The 19,613-nt window shown below is 42.7% G+C and overlaps 1 protein-coding gene across 4 annotated transcripts in view; it reads right to left on the bottom strand.

Moving 5' to 3' along the window:
- Nucleotides 1–229: 229 nt before the first annotated feature.
- LOC143766548 (uncharacterized) overlaps nt 230–19,613 on the bottom strand; it is a 43,977-nt gene continuing 24,593 nt past the window's right edge. For 3 of the 4 annotated variants that reach the window (XM_077254317.1, XM_077254316.1, XM_077254318.1), the window contains exon 7: nt 2,374–4,207. In XM_077254317.1, the coding sequence (XP_077110432.1) occupies nt 2,517–4,207 (1,691 nt within the window). In that variant the 3' untranslated portion in view covers nt 2,374–2,516. Of the gene's footprint in view, nt 4,208–19,613 lie in introns of all 4 variants that reach the window. The other variant, XM_077254319.1, reaches the window with a different exon arrangement.

Below are 19,613 nucleotides of genomic sequence, written 5' to 3'. Positions count from 1 at the left end.
GGCAGCACAAGCATATACTGAATACCCTCCAGCTTGTTTTTCAGAGCCATTTAGTATAATTACTACACCTGTAAAATGGCTTCCAGCCAATTGCTAGGAGTTATCCTGTTGAGACCTTAGCAATAATGTACAACATGTGGGACATAGGAGAGACTGTTGGGGATAAGGGAATACTCTAATTTTACCCCATTATGGCAAAATCAGCTACTGGTGGACTTTGACAAATTTACTGGTTTCAGAGGTTGGGAATCAAGGGGAATTCAGACTTTAGATCAGTTAGTAGGAAATGGAACACTTAAAAGCTTTAACAAACTACAAAAAGAGTTTAGATTGCCTCACGGCCTCTTCTTTCGATACCTACAACTTAGATCTGCATGCATAATTCATTTTAGTGCTGTGGCCCCGGATATACGAAATAAATATTTACTAGAGACTCAATAGCAGCGGCAAAATACACCACCGGCTTAGATGTTTGAAATTATCAGCAACTCTCTCACAGTCTCACATGGGAGACCATCCCCTGACAGCTACATTAAAATAGGAAGCAGATGTGATGCGGATTATGGAAGTTTTGAATCCCCAATAGCTGTAGATCTTTTGCGAACATTGTATCAAGTTAACAAACTTATTGCGCAACATTGGCCAGACGGTCAACCACCGACAGTTAATGAGTTAATAAATAAGCAAAACAATATTATTTGGTTGGAAATTTGACAACATCTGAGGAACCTGGTTGAATGTTCCATGTCTACCATCTGGAGTACTCCAGAGAAATAACATATGGCAATTTCTGGCTTCATGAACACTTGTAGTATCATCAATCCAGGTTAAATGAGATAAGTAGGGCGAGTACACATGCAAACTATTTATGATAACTGAATGGCAGATATTCTAATGTATACACACCACAAAAAAATAATATGAATACAGATTTCTCTGGAGTATTATCGGGGAGGGATGGTTGTATTAGTTTGAATGAAAAAAAAATAAATAAATCGAATCCTTGGAAGATGACAACTTTGTTATATTTTATGTAGAACAATAACATATAATGATACCATGTAACATTGAAAATATTTGTCCTACTGATGTCTCTGTAAAAACTATTGTGTAATTTTCCTAATAAAAATTATCTAATAAAAAAGTGTGTATTATAGACCATGAAATATAGTAATTTCTAAAGTAATTTCCCTTTCTCATTCAATAATAAGTCTGTCTTTTATATGTTTTTGTACAATTTGTCAATAATGTATATAGTTTGAGTTATTTTTGATGGTCAACAAAATACTATTTTCCAGTAATTCATTTTTCACACTCTAGGTATGATAATGTCATTTCCTCTGTGTGGGATTTTGACTTCTCATTCCTCATGTTTGGTCCTGTTAAAATATAAACACTTCTGTAAACCTCCCATGCTGGCGCGGTTCCAGCAGTGTCAGCACTTGCAATTCGGGGGCTCAGGTTTTTATGTCATATGAGCCCTGCTTCCAATTAGCGCTGGCTTCACTGTTCTCACCTTCAAACAAATCGAACAATAAGAGGAAGTCAAAGAGAAGTCACAGCACTGGCTTCTAGGGTTGAGCGACTTTTACTTTTTTAGGATCGAGTCGGGTTTCACGAAACCCGACTTTCTCAAAAGTCGAGTCGATTGAAATCGGCCGATTATTGCGAAAAGTCAGGGATCGACCGAAACCCAATGTAAGTCAATGGGAAATCAAAGTCTCTCTCTCTCTCCCCTCCGTGCAAAGCATTGGTTGTGTTGGACTGTGGAAATCGCTACATCCCAAACGGTAATATGGCAGTTATACCCCCTGTGACGCCGCAGAAAGCAAGCCGGAACCTATGTCATCACGTTGCCCACACTCCTTCATTGGCTGAAAAAATGGCGGGGAAAGCGTCATACGAAACGCGACTTTGGCGCGAAGATCGCCGACCGCATGGCCGAACCCACAGTGGGGTCAGGTTTCATGAAGCCCAACTTTGCTGAAAGTTGGCGATTTTTGAAAATGTCCGATCCGTTTCGCTCAACCCTACTGGCTTCATGTTCAATACATCGAGGGCGGGGACAGTGAAGCTGGGGCTGATTGGGCACAGGGCTTGTGTGATGCAACAACCTCATGAGCCCCAGGAATGTGAGTGACGATACCACTGGAATAACACCGGTACGGAAGGTGAATGATTTTTTTTTTTATTTTAACAAGGCAAAACATGATGACAACTCCTTTAAGAAAATACAATTTCCGTTTAAAACATTTCCCACATTAAGAACATGAAAAAGGCTTTTCCCCTGTGTGAATTCTCTGGTGCTTAAGCAAATCTGATTTCTGGCTAAAACAATTCCCACATTCTGAACAGAAAAAAGGCTTCTCCCCTGTGTGGGTTCTCTGGTGGTGATCAAGACCCGATTTCCGGATAAAACATTTCCCACATTCTTAACAGGAAAAAGGCTTCTCCCCTGTGTGGGTTCTCTGGTGGTGATCAAGACCCGATTTCCGGATAAAACATTTCCCACATTCTTAACAGGAAAAAGGCTTCTCCCCTGTGTGAATTCTCTGGTGCGTAAGCAAATGTGATTTCTGGCTAAAACATTTCCCACATTCTGAACAGGAAAAAGGCTTCTCCCCTGTGTGAATTCTCTGGTGCTTAAGCATATCTGATTTCTGGCTAAAACATTTTCCACATTCTGAACAAGAAAAAGGCTTCTCACCTGTGTGGGTTCTCTGGTGCTGATCAAGAGCTGATTTCTGGATAAAACATTTCCCACATTCTGAACATGAAAAAGGCTTCTCCCCTGTGTGGGTTCTCTGGTGGTGATCAAGAGCCGATTTCTGGATAAAACATTTCCCACATTCTGAACATGAAAAAGGCTTCTCCCCTGTGTGAATTCTCTGGTGCTTAAGCAAATGTGATTTCTCGTTAAAACATTTCCCACATTCTGAACAAGAAAAAGGCTTCTCCCCTGTGTGAATTCTCTGGTGCGTACGCAAATCTGATTTCTGGCAAAAACATTTCCCACATTGTGAACATGAAAAAGGCTTCTCCCCTGTGTGAATTCTCTGGTGCTTAAGCATATCTGATTTCTCGTTAAAACATTTCCCACAATCTGAACAGGAAAAAGGCTTCTCCCCTGTGTGAATTCTCTGGTGCGTACGCAAATGTGATTTCTCGTTAAAACATTTCCCACATTCTGAACAGGAAAAAGGCTTCTCCCCTGTGTGAATTCTCTGGTGGTAATCAAGATTTGATTTTCGGTTAAAACATTTCCCACATTCTGAACAGGAAAAAGCCTTCTCCCCTGTGTGAATTCTCTGGTGCTGAAGCAGAGCTGATTTCTGGTTAAAACATTTCCCACATTCTGAACAGGAAAAAGGCTTCTCCCCTGTGTGAATTCTCTGGTGCCTAAGCAAATCAGAATGTGGGAAATGTTTTTGCCATAAATCAGAACAGGAAAAAGCCTTCTCCCCTGTGTGAATTCTCTGGTGCTGAAGCAGAGCTGATTTCTGGCAAAAACATTTCCCACATTGTGAACAGGAAAAAGGCTTCTCCCCTGTGTGATTTCTCTGGTGCTTAAGCAGAGTTGATTTCTGGCTAAAACATTTCCCACATTCTGAACAGGAAAAAGGCTTCTCCCCTGTGTGAATTCTCTGGTGCTTAAGCATATCTGATTTCTGGCTAAAACATTTCCCACATTCTGAACATGAAAAAGGCTTCTCCCCTGTGTGGGTTCTCTGGTGGTAATCAAGAGCCGATTTCTGGATAAAACATTTACCACATTCTGAACATGAAAAAGGCTTCTCCCCTGTGTGAATTCTCTGGTGCTTAAGCAAATTTGATTTATGGTTAAAACATTTCCCACATTTTGAACAGGAACATCTGTTCTCTGCTGTGTGAATTGTTTGATGTTTAAGAAAATGCTTTTCAAGCGGAAAGCTATTTCCATATTCGGAAGGTGAAAACGGCTTCTTTGATTTAGGAGCAGTTCGTTTTTTAATGCTTATTTTGTGACTTTGATTTTCCTTAGTAGTTGGTAAGGAATCAGAAGACAGGACCCATTTCAAAGGATCAGATGGCAGATCTTTGCTGTGAAGGCATGATGGTATATCTGGCGTAATGACATTCACTTCAATTGTATCCCGTGTGATCTCAAGATCCTCTGATTTAAAAATTGAAGATGAAAGCTGGCCCTCTGATCTCCTGGTACAGTAATCTGCTAAGAATAAAACCAATTATTTTTCCACAAAATATCAACAATTTAATATTTTTTGAACATTTCTACTTAAACGGTCATTAAAAATGGCAACTTATGTAATATATTTGAATTATTCACCAACAAAATGACAGTTCACAGTCTAATAGAAAACATCATATGATGAACCAGTGGAGCGTGGGGTTCAACAGTCAACAGTTTGTTCATGCTGTCTCCCATATATGGAATAAAAAGCCACCAAACAATGTTATGTAGACAAAATAATACCAATGAAAAGTTCTACTCATCTTACAAAAAACAAGTCCCCTCTCAGGTCCATCATCTGTCAATGGAAAAACAGAGGTTTCTACATTATTAGTGGCTTGAAAAGCAACATCACTTCCATAAACCAATCTAGCAAAATCCACTCTCCAAAGTTAAATCTCCCCCTCACTTACTAGCCTTGCAGTGTGCTCAAACCACATTTAGCATCCATGTATTTGGCATTACTATAGCGAGAAGAACCCACTTAATTTATGGTGCGTGTGTCTTCTGGAGCACAATCTGGGCACTATGTGTTGGAGAGTAAAAATGGAAAATTTACCGTTTTATTACCCAACATCCACTGTGCGCTAATTAACGGAAAGTGGCTGTGGAGTCAAAATTGTCACTACTCCTAAAGATTAATTCACAGAGGGTTATGCTGTCCAAAATGGAGTCACTTTATAGGGATTTCTACTGCTCTGGTTTTCTGACATTTTGTCATATTAGGGCTTTTACAAATGCTGTGTCCCAGCTTCTCTGGGATCTGCTCTTATGCCGTCTGCTTATTCATTCTATAGGCGGCGCTGGTAATGGAGGAGACATAAGAACCAGAAGCTCTGGGGGGCGCAGACTGTCGAGCCACCAAGTTTAAGTTGCCTGCAACCTGTGACACCATCCATTCTGGCAGGGGTACCATCCATGGGTTTGGGTGTGCACGCTGTCCAGCTAGAGTAATCTGCTCCTTACTTCAGCCAACTGGAAAGCACCGCACCCCACTAAAGCTTGAAGCATATTGCTGGAAGCTGCGAGATACAGGCTGGTTCTCCTCTGGTTCAGTCCTCTGTACTCAGCTCCCAGCTTGGGTATTTGTTTCCTGTAGTGACTCCGGCCTGTTTACTGGTTACTCTTGTGTCTTTTGATTTTGTATTTTCTCTTCCCTCACGGTTGTAGCCAGACTACCTGACTATTCTTCTTGTCATCTCATACTACTGAAATGCAAATATCAATGTGGTCCAAGCCTAGGGGTCTGTGTGTAAATCCAGATGTAAAGCGGTTAAAGAAGTTAAAGGATGATGGGCAAAACTGCAACTATATAACACACCTACTGAAATAATCAAGCTGAACAGTCTTTTTAAGTATAAAAAGAAAAAATGAGTAACTAACGGCAAAACCTCGTCAGGGTAATTAGAGTATGGAACTCAGTGGCTCTTAGAAAATATTGGCCTTTACGATAGCAATATAAACTATCACATTAATTTCAACAAGAAATATACTTTTAAATAAAACTATATATAAGGCTGTGTGCGCACATTGCGTATTTGCTACACGGTTTCTGCATCTCTTGGCAGAAAAACGCAGCTGACAATACACGTGGTTTTTTATGTGTTTTTGCATATCCAAAGAGCTAAATAAAGATATATTTTTTTAAAAAAAATTATAATTGTGATGTAATTTCCTTGTTCAACCTCTTCAGCCAGGTATCCTCATTAATATTAAATAAAGACACACACCAGCCTATGTAGGAGCATTAACATTATTAACCTACATATGCTGTAACAAAAAAGCAATTGTCAGAAATCTGCATGAAATGCAATATCTGTTTTATATTTCAAAATATTTTTTTAAAAATTGCCCGGGCTCCCGCATAATTTTCATAACCAGCAGAGGGAAAGCCGACAGCTGATGTAAATATTCTGGGAAGGAGCTAAAAGCCAAAGATTTGCAGGCTACGAGTATAAATATCAGCTCACAGCTATTTGCTTAGCCTTTACTGGCTAGTTTACAGGGAAACCCCAGAAAAAAAATTGACATGGGTTCCTCCTATAAGCTCGAACCAGCTAAGGCTTGACAGACAGCTGCGGGGTGTTATTAATAGCCTGGGAAGGAACCATGGATATTGGCATCCCCCAGGTTAGAAACTTCAGCTCTCAGCCACCCCAGAAGTGGCGCATCTTATAGATGCGCCAGTTCTGGCACTTAGCCTCGCTCTTCCCACTTGCTCTTCCCACTTGCCCTGTAGCGTTGGCTAGTGAGGTTCATATTTGTGGGGTTGATGTCGCCTTTGTATTATCAGGTGACATCAAGCCCACAGGTTAGTAAGGGAGAGACTTCTATAAGACACCTATCCATTACTAGCCCCAATGATATTGTATTAAACACAGACACCCAGAATAAAGTCCTTTATTTGAAATAATCACAGACTTCTTTATTGAATCAAAATGTACCATATTTACTGAATGCCTAATCTCCAACTCCCTTGTCTCCCGCAAACAATCAAAACAATAATAAACCAACATATACTATCCTGTCCGCCGTAGTCCATTTAATATCAAGTGTCCCACGGCGATCTCACGTGTAAAGCAGTCACATCAGGAGATGTGACTGCTATACCTGGCCACCAGTGATACATTGACAGGAGGTAATTATTCCCGCAGTGTATCAGTGCGCTGCTGTGAGCGTTCACCGGAGTTCATCAGCTGATCAGCTGCGATTCTCTCACTTAGGGCACTAACGCTGTGTGAGAACTTTCCCATACAGCGATGCCGTAAGTGAGAGCACCGGAGCTGATCAGCTAATCAACTCCAGTGAACTTTCACGGTGGCTCAGTGGTACACTGCGGAAGCGACTACCTCCTGTCAAAAGATGTAGCCAGTTGGGAGTAGTAGTCCCATCAGACGGCGCCTGGGTATACATGTCCGTCGCTTGAGTACAGACACACATTTTCCGCCCACACACAGAGACACACACGCACGTATTCTCCGCTCACACAGAGACACATGCATATTCTCCGCCCACACACAGACACATACATATTCTCCGCCTACACACTTTTCCTCCTTTTGACAGTATTTCCCTTTGACAATTTGCAGCGTTTTTGACAGCAAATCTGAAGCTAGTCCGCAAACCTTTTTACACCTGATTTAGCTGCAGATTTGACTGACTCAGTTGAAGTCAATGAGTCAAAAACGCAGCAGAAACGCAAAAAGAATTGGCATGCTGCAGAAAATAAAACAATACAAATACGGACAGAAATTTACTGATCATGTGCAGTACACTTCAGGATTGTCTTTGATTTCCCTTGCTTTAGTATTCCATTGCATTTCCGGAGCATTTACAGACGTAAAAAAAAATGCCACGAAAATGGATTGTGTGCATATAGCCCAATAGTGTAGAGCAGACGTTTGATAAATTTAGATCTCAAGCATTTGGAAAAGGGAATGGAGACCTTTTTGACCCCTTAACGACCAGAGGTATTTTTGGTTTTGCATTTTCATTTTTTGCTCCCCTTCTTCCCAGAGCCATAACTTTTTTTTATTTTTTGTTAAATATTGTAATGTGAGGGCTTGTTTTTTGTGGGTTGAGTTGTATTTTTGAACGAGAGTTTAGTTTTAACATATTGTTTACTGGAAAACGGGAAAAAAAATTCCAAGTGCAGTGAAATTGAAAAAAAAAGGGCAATCCCGCAGTTGTTTTTTGTCTTGGTTTTTTACTATATTCACTAAATACTAAAACTGACCTGCCAGTATGATTCTCCAGATTACCACAAATTCATAGACACCAAACATGTCTACGTTCTTTTTTATCCAAGTGGTGAAAAAAAAAATCCAAACTTTGTTAAAAAATAAATAAATAGCACCATTTTCCGATACCCGTAGCTTCTCCATTTTTCGTGATCTTGGGTTGGGTGAGGGCTGATTTTTTGCGCACTGAGCTGACATTTTTAATTATACCATTTTGGTGCATATATGATGTTTTGATCGTCAGTTATTGCATTTTAATGCAATGTCATGGAGACCAAAAAAAAGAAAGTAATTCTGGCACTGACTTTTTTTGTCGCTACGCCATTTAGCAATCAGGTTAGTTCTTTTTTAATATTGATATATTGGGTGATTCTGAACTCGGCGATATCAAATAGGTTTATGTTTGATTTTTTTATTGTTTTAAATAGGGCAAAAGGGGGTGATTTGAACTTTTATATTTTTTTATATTTTTAAAAACATTTTTTTTTCTACTTTTGGCATGCTTCAATAGTCTCCATGGACACTTCTATTTTGGACTAGAAGCTGCCATAACCCGATCGGCTCAGCTACATACAAGCGATGATCAGATCACCTGGATGTAGCAGGATTACTCACTTGTATGTGCTCCCACCACGTGCAAGCCAGCAGTGACAACCATAGAGGTCTCCAGGAGACCTCTGGTTGTCATGCCAACCCATCGGTGACCCGATGTCGGAAAGGGGTTAAGGACTACCACGGAGTTACAGACTCAGATAACTGAGGCAGGGTGATCCCACCACAATCAAAATATCATACAGATGAACAGGTAAAAAAAATATAGACTTTTTATTTTATGATACATCCCCAACAACAACGTATGTATGAGGGGAGAGCTCAAACACTAAACCAGAGCACCCATTTATGGTGAACCACTGGAAAAATTATGAGAGTCCTGTCTAGAAGAGTAGAGAAAGTATTAGTGCCCCCCATTTCAGGAGAGATTGTACATTAATCAGAATTATTGAGGATTGAAAGCCTAATGTACCGCATATACTCGAGTATAAGCCGACCCGATTGTAAGCCGACCCCCCTAATTTTGCCACAAAAAAACTGGGAAAACTTAATGACTCGAATATAAGCCAAGGGTGGGAAATGCAGCAGCTACCGGTAAACGTCAAAAGTAAAAAATAGATACCAATAAAAGTAAAATTAATTGAGACATCAGTAGGTTAAGTGTTTTTGAATATCCTTATTGAATCAGGAGCCCCATAAAGTTTATGATGGCCCCATAAGATGCTCCATATTAAAATATGCCCCATACAATCCTGCATAAAGGTTAATAATGGCCCCATAAGATGCTCCATACAGACACTTGCCCCATATAATGCTGCACAAACCTTGATTATGGCCCCATAAGATGCTCCATACAGACACTTGCCACATATAATGCTCCACAAACGTTATGGCCTCATAAAGATACTCCATACAGACATTTGCCCCATATAATGCTGCACAAACATTAATTATAGCCTCATAGGATACTCCATATAGACACCACTTGCCCCATACAGTACTGCACAAATGTTATGGCCCCATAAGATGATCCATACAGACACTTGCCCCATTTGCTGTTGCTGCGATTTAAAAAACAAACAAACAAACAAAAAAAACACAACATACCTCTCCGTCGCTCAGGCCCCCGGCACTTTCAATATTCACCTGACTTCGATCCGGCGCCACTCCAACTTAAGCGTCTTCTGCATTGACATTCAGGCAGAGGGCGCGCACTAACCATGTCATCGCGCCCTCTTACCTGAGCGTCACTGCAGAAGACGCTGAAGACGGAGCGGCGCCCGGAACGGGAAGGTGAATACCGCGCAACGCTGCGCTCCCCGTTATACTCACCTGCTCCTGGCGCTGTTAAGTCCCTGTTTCCCCGGCGCCGCAGCTTCTTCCTGTACTGAACGGTCACCGTTACCGCTCATTACAGTAATGAATATGCGGCTCCACCCCTATGGGAGGTAGAGCAGCATATTCATTACTGTAATGAGCGGTACCATGTGACCACTCATTACAGGAAGAAGCTGGGGCGCCAGGGACCTGCAGGGACCGCACCAGGAGCAGGGGAGTATAATTAGACGCCACCGCTCCCTCTCCCTGCCGACCCCTGGGTATGACTCGAGTATAAGCCGAGAGGGGGACTTTCAGCCCCCAAAAATGGGCTGAAAATCTCGGCTTATATTCAAGTATATACGGTAATTTATGATGTGGAGTGAATCCATGAAACCAGGGCTCGAGCCATGCCAACACATCTCCTGCAGGGGTGAATAAATGTACAGTACAGACCCAAAGTTTTGACACACCTTCTCATTTAAAGATTTTTCTGTATTTTCATGACTATGAAAATTGTACATTCACACTGAAGGCATCAAAACTATAAATAAACACATGTGGAATTATATACTTAACAAAAAAGTGTGAAACTACTGAAAATATGTCTTATATTCTAGGTTTTTCAAAGTAGCCACCTTTTGCTGTGATGACTGCTTTGCACACTCTTGGCATTCTCTTGATGAGCTTCAAGAGGTAGTCACCGGGAATGGTCTTCCAACAATCTTGAAGGAGTTCCCAGAGATGCTTAGCACTTGTTGGCCCTTTTGCCTTCACTCTGCGATCCAGCTCACCCCGAACCATCAATTGGGTTCAGGTCTGGTGACTATGGAGGCCAGGTCATCTGGCGTAGCACCCCATCACTCTCCTGCTTGGTCAATTAGCCCTTACACAGCCTGGAGGTGTTTGGGGTCATTGTCCTGTTGAAAAATAAACGATGGTCCAACTAAACGTAAACTGGATGGAATAGCATGCCGCTGCAAGATGCTGTGGTAGCCATGCTGGTTCAGTATGCCTTCAATTTTGAATAAATCCCCAATAGTGTCACCAGCAAAGCACTCCCACACCATCACACCCCCTCCTCCATGCTTCACGGTGGGAACCAGGCATGTAGAGTCCATCCGTTCACCTTTTCTGCGTCGCACAAAGACACGGTGGATGGAACCAAAGATCTCAAATTTGGACTCATCAGACCAAAGCACAGATTTCCACTGGTCTAATGTCCATTCCTTGTGTTCTTTTGCCCAAACAAGTCTCGTCTGCTTGTTGCCTGTCCTTAGCAGTGGTTTCCTAGCAGCTATTTTACCATGAAGGCCTGCTGCACAAAGTCTCCTCTTAACAGTTGTTGTAGAGATGTGTCTGCTGCTGGAACTCTGTGTGGCATTGACCTGGTCTCTAATCTGAGCTGCTGTTAACCTGCGATTTCTGAGGCTGGTGACTTGGATAAACTTATCCTCAGAAGCAGAGGTGACTCTTGGTCTTCCTTTCCTGGGGCAGTCCTTATGTGAGCCAGTTTCTTTGTAGCGCTTGATGGTTTTTCCCACTGCACTTGGGGACACTTTCAAAGTTTTCCCAATTTTTCTGACTAACTGACCTTCATTTCTTAAAGTAATGATAGCCACTCGTTTTTCTTTACTTAGCTGCTTTTTTCTTGCCATAATACAAATTCGAACAGTCTATTCAGTAGGACTGTCAGCTGTGTATCCACCAGACTTCTGCACAACACAACTGATGGTCCCAACCAAGGCAAGAAATCCCACTTATTAAACCTGACAGGGCACACCTGTGAAGTGAAAACCATTTCCGGTGACTACCTCTTGAAGCTCATCAAGAGAATGCCAAGAGTGTGCAAAGCAGTCATCAAAGCAAAAGGTGGCTACTTTGAATAACCTAGAATATAAGACATAACAAAAAAGTGTGAAACAACTGAAATTAAGTATATAATGCCACGTGTTAATTCATAGTTTTGATGCCTTTAGTGTGAATGTACAATTTTCATAGTCATGAAAATACAGAAAAATCTTTAAATGAGAAGGTGTGTCCAAACTTTTAGTCTGTACTGTATATTACAGCCATCAGAGCCACACAGCTTAGAGATATATCATGGCACAGGTGTAATGTTTTTTATGTAGTTTATCACAATTCTCCTTGAAGTTATTTGGTTTTAAAAGAAAAGCCGGATTACTTACCGGTAATGCCCTTTTAATGAACCATGAAAGCACCCACTTGAGAGAGGGACCCGCCCATAGGAACAGAAAACCTACAGAGATAAAAAGGGTCCCCCTCTCCTCCTCAATTGTTTTTCAGAGTACGAGAGGAACCGCCGTTGTTAAATTAATATATATCCGTAAACTTTTGTACGTTTTATCTTATTTATATTCACCCATGAACAAAATATACCGTATATGTAACCATACATAGCAACAAGGGTGGGAAGTGACAGGGTGCTGTCGTGGCTCATTAAAAGGGCATTACCTGTAAGTAATCTGGCTTTTTACCCTTCGCCACGACAGCACCCACTTGAGAGATTTACAGAGAACCTTCACCTGGGTGGGATCACCGTGCTGAGGACAGCTCTCCCGAATGCCAAGTCAGATGTAGAAGATAGATCAAGTCTATAATGCTTATAAAAGGTCAAGGGTGACAACCAGGTTGTGGCCTTACATATGAGCTCGATGGAGATGTCTTTATTCTCTGCCCACGAGGATGATACAGCCTGGGCCGAATGTGCTTTCACTCCTTCTGAAGGATTTTTGCTTTTTGATAAGTAGGCCAGACAGATGGCATCTCTGATCCAGCAGGACAAGGTAGCCTTCGTAACCCTGTGGCCTTTTCTGTGACCCTGAAAACATCCAAACAGAGCCCTACCCTGTCTGCAGGACTGGGTTCTCTCTTTGTAATTTCAGACTGCTCTTTTCACATCCAACATATGTAGCTTCTCTTCCTCTGAATTTGATGGATTGTCATAAAAGGAAGGCAACACGATCTCTTGAGATCTATGGTAATAGGATGCTATTTTGGGAAGATATGATGGATCAGGCTTGAGAACCACCCTGTCCTGGTATATCATTAAGAAAGAAGGGTCTATGGAGAGAGCTTGGATGTCCCCTACTCTTCTGGCCGAGATCAAGGCTATCAATAAGGCTACCTTAGACGTGAGATTTTTTAGAGGAATAGAATGTAAGGGCTCAAAAGGGGGTTCACTTAAAGCATCAAGAACTAGATTCAAGTCCCAGGGAGGTAAACGTGGGATATGTAATATGGTACATCTTTTGCATGCTCTAATGAATCTTGCTATCCACCTGTCCCCCGCTATGTTAGCACTATAGAGGGCTCCTAAAGCGGACACCTGAACCCTTAACGTATTGACTGACAAACCCAATGCATGGCCTTTTTGTAGGAACTCTAGGATGGCTTTAATAGGAACCTTGCTAGAGAAGGGTTTTGTATAGAAAGTCAGGAACTTTTTCCATACTCTACTGTATATTAAAGTTGTAGATTTCTTCCTGCTTAACATTAAGGTGTTAATTAGTTCTTGAGAAAACCCTCTTAATGTCAGTATTTGCCTCTCAAGTTCCACGCCGTTAGGTGAAGACCTTTCACTTGTGGATGGTAAAATGGACCCTGAGACAGTAGGTCTGGGATCACTGGCAGAATCCAGGTATCGCAAACTGACATCGCTCGAAGACAAGAGAACCACAGCCTTTTTGGCCACAATGTTGCTATCAGAATGATCCTGGCCTTTTCTTCCCTTATCTTCTTGATGACCAACGGAATCAGCATCATTGGAGGAAAGGCATAGGCTAGGTCGTAGTTCCACGGGTACTGGAGCGAGTCTATTATGTCTGGATGATCTACTACATTTAAGGAGGCGAACATCTGCACTTGGCTGTTTTTTCTGGTGGCGAACAGGTCTATTTGTGGAAGACCCCATATCTTCACTATGCTCCTGAATATTTGAGGATTGAGAGTCCATTCTCCTTGGCGGAGTGCATGGCGGCTTAGGAAGTCGGCATTTTAATTTTCTACTCCTCTAATATGGAGAGCCGTGAGTGACAGAAAATTGGGTTCTGCTAGGTTGAAAATGTTTGCCGCTGAAGACATTAGACTTCCTGATCGCGTTCCGCCTTGACGATTTAAATATGCGACGGATGTTGTGTTGTCTGATAGGATTCTCATATGGGATCCTTGGAGCTGAGGAAGGAAAGCATTTAAGGCATAATTAACCGCTTTTAGTTCCTTCCAGTTGGAGGACTGCTGAATCTCTACCGTATTCCAGCAACCTTGAGCTATATTTTTACTGAAATGGGCTCCCCACACCTCTGGGCCTGCGTCAGTGGTGACTATTTTAGAGGGGATTATTGTCCATGAGACACCTCTGGACAAATGATTTTTATCTAACCACCAATGCAGTGAATTAATCATGTCTTTTGATAGGGTAATTTTTGTATTTAAAGGACCCTGACAGTGTGATTGTGCATACAGAATCTCATGTTGCAAGGCCCTAGTATGATATTGGGCCCATTGAACCGCAGGGATGCAGGAGAAGAGTAAGCCTAAAAGAGACATGGCATCTCTTAGGGACATTTGAGGATTAGACCTTGCCATAGTAACTTTTGAAATTATGGTTAATTTTTTGGATTCTGGTAAGAAACATTTTTGACTTACAGAGTCCAAGATTAGTCCTAGGAAGGACTGAAGTGTTTCTGGTTGAAGCCTGGATTTTTTGAAGTTCACAATTCAACCTAAAGCCTGCAAAGATGAAATGGTATTAGCCAAACGTTCTTTACATTGCGAGGCTGAATTTGCAATTATTAAAAAGTCATCTAGGTAAGGTACGATTAACGTATCCTGATGACACAGATAAGCCATCACCACGAGCATGACTTTTGTGAAAACCCGAGGAGCCATGGAAAGGCCGAATAGCATAGCCGTAAATTGGAAGTGACGGATCCGGCCCTGTAGGTTGACCGCCACTCTGAGGTATTGTTGATGTTCTGCATAGATGGGAAGATGGTAGTACGCATCCTTCAAATCTAGACCAGTCATGAAACATCTAGGAAACAAAAATGTAACAGTGGACCTTATTGACTCCATCTTGAAGGTGTGGTCATGCAAAAAGGAATTTAATCTTTTTAGGTTAATTATAGTACGAAAAGAACCATCCGGTTTAGGAACCAGAAACAAAGAGGAATAAAATCCTCTCCCTTCCTGATGCTTTGGTACTTCTATAAGAACATTCTTAGCCAAAAGACTCAGAATTTCTGACTGAAGCGCTTCTTGCTGTTCCGGTGCTCTCAGTGATGTTACAATAAAATTATCCCTTGGTAGTTGGGAAAATTCTAATTTTAGTCCGGATTTTACTAGACGAAGGATCCACTGGTTTGAAGTTATGCATTCCCATTTGTGGTGAAAATATTTCAGTCTTCCACCCACTGGGATTTCATTACTGATGGTATCTACCACGTCTGGATGTTTCGGGATAACTAAATAAGGCACCTTTCTGTTTTGTTTCCTTTGTTTCCCAGCGATCCCTTTGTGGCTCATACGGCCTTTTCCTGTTAAATGGCCGTCTTCTAAGCGCTCTCCTATAAATAAACATCACAAAAACGCAGTTAAATGCTCCCATAAAATGTATAAGTTTATTTAGAAACCAATAAAACATATCAAAACAGAGGACAGATTAATGGACAACAATGAGGGGAAATGAAGCACTATGTGGTGGTACAAGTTGCCCAAGGACTACAAGGCCCCATCCCTGCACAACCATACCAATGATTATAATTACCTTATATACTCGAGTATAAGCCGACCCAAGTATAAGCCTACCCCCCTAATTTTGCCACAAAAAACTGGGAAAACTTAATGACTCGAGTATAAGCCTAGGGTAAATGTCAAAAGTAAAAATAGATACCAATAAAAGTAAAATTAATTGAGACATCAGTAGGTTAAGTGTTTTTGAATATTCATATTGAATCAGGAGCCCCATATAATGTTCCATGCAGTTTATGATGGCCCCATAAGATGTTCCATATTAAAATATGCCCCATATAATCCTGCATAAAGGTTAATAAAGGCCCCATAAGATCCTCCATAGACACATTTGCCCAATATAATGCTGCACAAATGCTGATTATGGCCCCATAAGATGCTCTATAAAGATATTTGCCCCATATAGTGCTGCAAAAACCTTGATTATGGCCCTATAAGATGCTCCATACAGACACTTGCCCCATATACTGTAGTGCCCTACAAACGTTAATTATGGCCCCATACAGACACTTGCCTCATATAGTGCTGCACAAACGTTATGGCCCCCATATAGTGCTGCACAAATGTTATGGCCCCCATATAGTGCTGCACAAACATTATGGCCCCATATAGTGCTGCACAAACGTTATGGCCCCATATAGTGCTGCAGAAACGTTATGGCCCCGTATAGTGCTGCACAAACGTTATGGCCCCATATAGTGCTGCACAAACGTTATGGCCCCATATAGTGCTGCACAAACATTATGGCCCCATATAGTGCTGCACAAACATTATGGCCCCATAGATGCCCATACAGATATTTGCCCCATTTGCTGCGATAAAAAAAAAAAAAAAAAATCACATGCTCACCTCTCTCCGTCGCTCAGGACCCTGGCACTTTCAATAGTCACCCGCACCTCGTTCCGGCGCCACTCCATGTTCAGCACCGACGTTCAGCAGAGGGCGCACACTAACTACATCACCGCGCCCTCGGACCTGAGAGTCACTGCTGAAGACAGAGCGGCGCCCGGAACGAGGAAAGGTGACTATCGCACAGCGCTGCGCTCCCCTCCCCGTATACTCACCTGGTCCTGGCGCTGTGCAGTCCCTGCTTCCCCGGCGCTGCAGCTTCTAACTGTACTGAGCGGTCACCGTTACCGCCCATTAGTCATGAATATGCGGCTCCACCCCCATGGGAGGTGGAGCCGCATATTCATTTACTGTAATGAGCGGTACCATGTGACAGCTCAGTACAGGAAGAAGCTGAAGCTGCTGCTGCCAGCGCCGGGGAAGCCAGGGACCGCGCCTGGACTAGGTGAGTATTTTTAGACAGCCCCCGCTCCCCCTCCCCTGCCGACCTCTGGGTATGACTCGAGTATAAGCCGAGAGGGGGACTTTCAGCCCAAAAAAGTGTGCTGAAAATCTCGGCTTATACTCCAGTATATACGGTAATAAATAAACGACCCATGGCCATATCAAGTAGAAAGGATCAATATCCCTATGTATGGAAGCATAATAGCAATACACAAATCATGGCCACATGCATCTAAATATGCAACAATAATACCTGGTATGTGTTACAGCGGGAAGCCTAGAGTCCACCCCGGACCCCGGTGTATTGCTATTATGCTTCCATACATAGGGATATTGATCCTTTCTACTTGATATGGCCATGGGTCGTTTATTTATTAATTATAATCATTGGTATGGTTGTGCAGTGATGGAGCCTTGTAGTCCTTGGGCAACTTATACCACCACATAGCGCTTCACTTCCCTCATTGTTATCCATTAATCTGTCCTCTGTTTTGATATATGTTTTATTGGTTTCTAAATAAACTTATACATTTTATGGGAGCATTTAACTGTGCCAAAACTCCATATATAAACATCACAAAAAACACTTTTCCTGATTATAGTCCTGACATGCATGCAGGTGACATTCACAGTAAATTTTCTTCTGATAGAATATTGATTATATATTCGTACATGTAAAATGTTTGTGACTACTCTATTAACGCTCTCCTATAAGAAGGAAGAAACTGTTTAGGAAATCCCTTCCTTCTTTCTCCTGCTTTATTGAGTAGGTCGTCAAGAACCTTTGCAAACAGGAACTCACCCAGGCACGTGATTGTACATAGTCTGGATTTTGACTGTGCATCCCCCTTCCATCCTTTCAGCCAGAGGGCTCGACGAACCGCGTTGACCAGGCCTGCTGATCTCGCTGCCAGACGGAGAGAATCCGCTGAAGCGTCCGCTAAAAATGCCGCAGCACTTCTGATCAGTGGAACTGTCTGGAGAATTTTTTCTCTTGTGATCTTGCCTTTTACCTGTTGCTCCAGCTGGTCTATCCAACTAATAGTGACCTAGCTGTGCATGTGCCTGATATGGCCGGTTTAAAGGCTCCCGTGTTCGTCTCCCAAGATCTTTTAAGGAGAGCTGCAGTCTTACGATCTAGTGGATCTAGTAAGATTCCTGCATCTTCTACCGGAAGGGAAGATTGCTTTGAGGTGGATGCTACCGCTGCATCTACCTTAGGGACTTTAGACCACACTGCTAATTCCTCATCACTAAAAGGGTAACGCCTTCTGGAAGATGATGGGAGAAACCCTTTGCCCTGTTTGTACCATTCTTTTTTGACAAGGTCAAATGCGGAAATGACTGGAAAGGCACGCAGTTTTTTCTGGCCTAGTCCTGCAAACATGATGTCCTGAACCGACCTGACCTCCTTAGTATCTGGACACCCCATAGTGTTCCTAACGGATTTTATAAGGTTGTCTATACTGTCGACTGGAAAACATGCTCCGCCTTCATCCTCAGAAGAGCTGGGAGATGATCCTGAGGTATTGAAGGATCAGATTAAGCCCTCTTCAGACTCTGAACTGGAAACGGGAGAAAGGCGCTTACTTCCATGTTTCTTTAGGGATTTTGATCCCAGATACTGGATCACCTGCCTTTTTATGGCTCTGATATTTGTGGTCGTAACAGCCGCCTCATCCTGTAAGGTCTGATCTATACAGCTTTGACACAACCTTTTAAGATACGTGTCGGGCACGGGTTGCATACACAGGGCACACTCCTTATACTTAGATTTATTGGTCTTCTTAGCCTAAGGGGAGAGGCAGAGAAGGAAGGGATCAGCTTATAGGTAGAGGATCATAAACACTCACCCAGTGAAGCTATCATCTTCATCATCATCATACCGGTTTTGGAGGTGGAGACACTGTGTGGGGTCTGAGTAGATCTGCATCTCTACTCCTCGTTTTACTTCTCATGTGAGTGTCAGATCCTTCCATGGAACGACAACTCCTTTTTGCCGATGATTTTGAGCCCTTAGTGCTGATTTTGACAGCGCTATCTTGCTCCACCACTGGTGGATGCTCATCATGCGCCGGGGACAGCCATTTGAATTGCGCGGTCATCTGCAGCGCGCCGCCCGCCGCGAACCGGAAGTGCTCCGACCACTTCCGGTTCAATGAAGCAGCATGGACTTACCCGCACGATGCAGCCTCCGCCGCCTTCTAGCACTGCACTCCACCGCTGGTAACTGGAAGATCGGCCCCACACACATGCCTCCTCCATAGGCCGGGCTTTGTTGTCCGGAACCTGCCGAATGGTGAACAGACGAGGGGGGAGGCTGCATGCAGTGGCTCCCCCGCCGCTACTACTGATGCCGCAGCCCCTGCTGTCATCGAGAGGACCACACAGGCGGGTGCACAGGCTCAGGTAATCTGGAGGTGCTCCAACCACCTCCATCTGTAGGAATCCAGGGATTTCTGATAGGAACAGGAAACCAACTGAGGAGGAGAGGGGGACAGCCCTTTTTATCTCTGTGGGTTTCCTGTTCCTATGGGCGGGTCCCTCTCTCAAGTGGGTGCTGTCGTGGCGAGAGGTAAAATTGATAATTCAGTATAAAAGGGAAACTGTTAGGGTATGTGTCCACGTTCAGGATTGCATCAGGATTTGGTCAGGATTTTCCATCAGTATTTGTAAGCCAAAACCAGGAGTGGGTGATAAATGCAGAA

Source organism: Ranitomeya variabilis, chromosome 4, assembly GCF_051348905.1.
Source record: "Ranitomeya variabilis isolate aRanVar5 chromosome 4, aRanVar5.hap1, whole genome shotgun sequence".
NCBI classification, from domain to species: Eukaryota; Metazoa; Chordata; class Amphibia; order Anura; family Dendrobatidae; genus Ranitomeya; species Ranitomeya variabilis.
The sequence above is the reverse complement of the archived record's forward strand: the minus strand, read 5'-3'. Positions and strand labels throughout refer to the sequence as shown.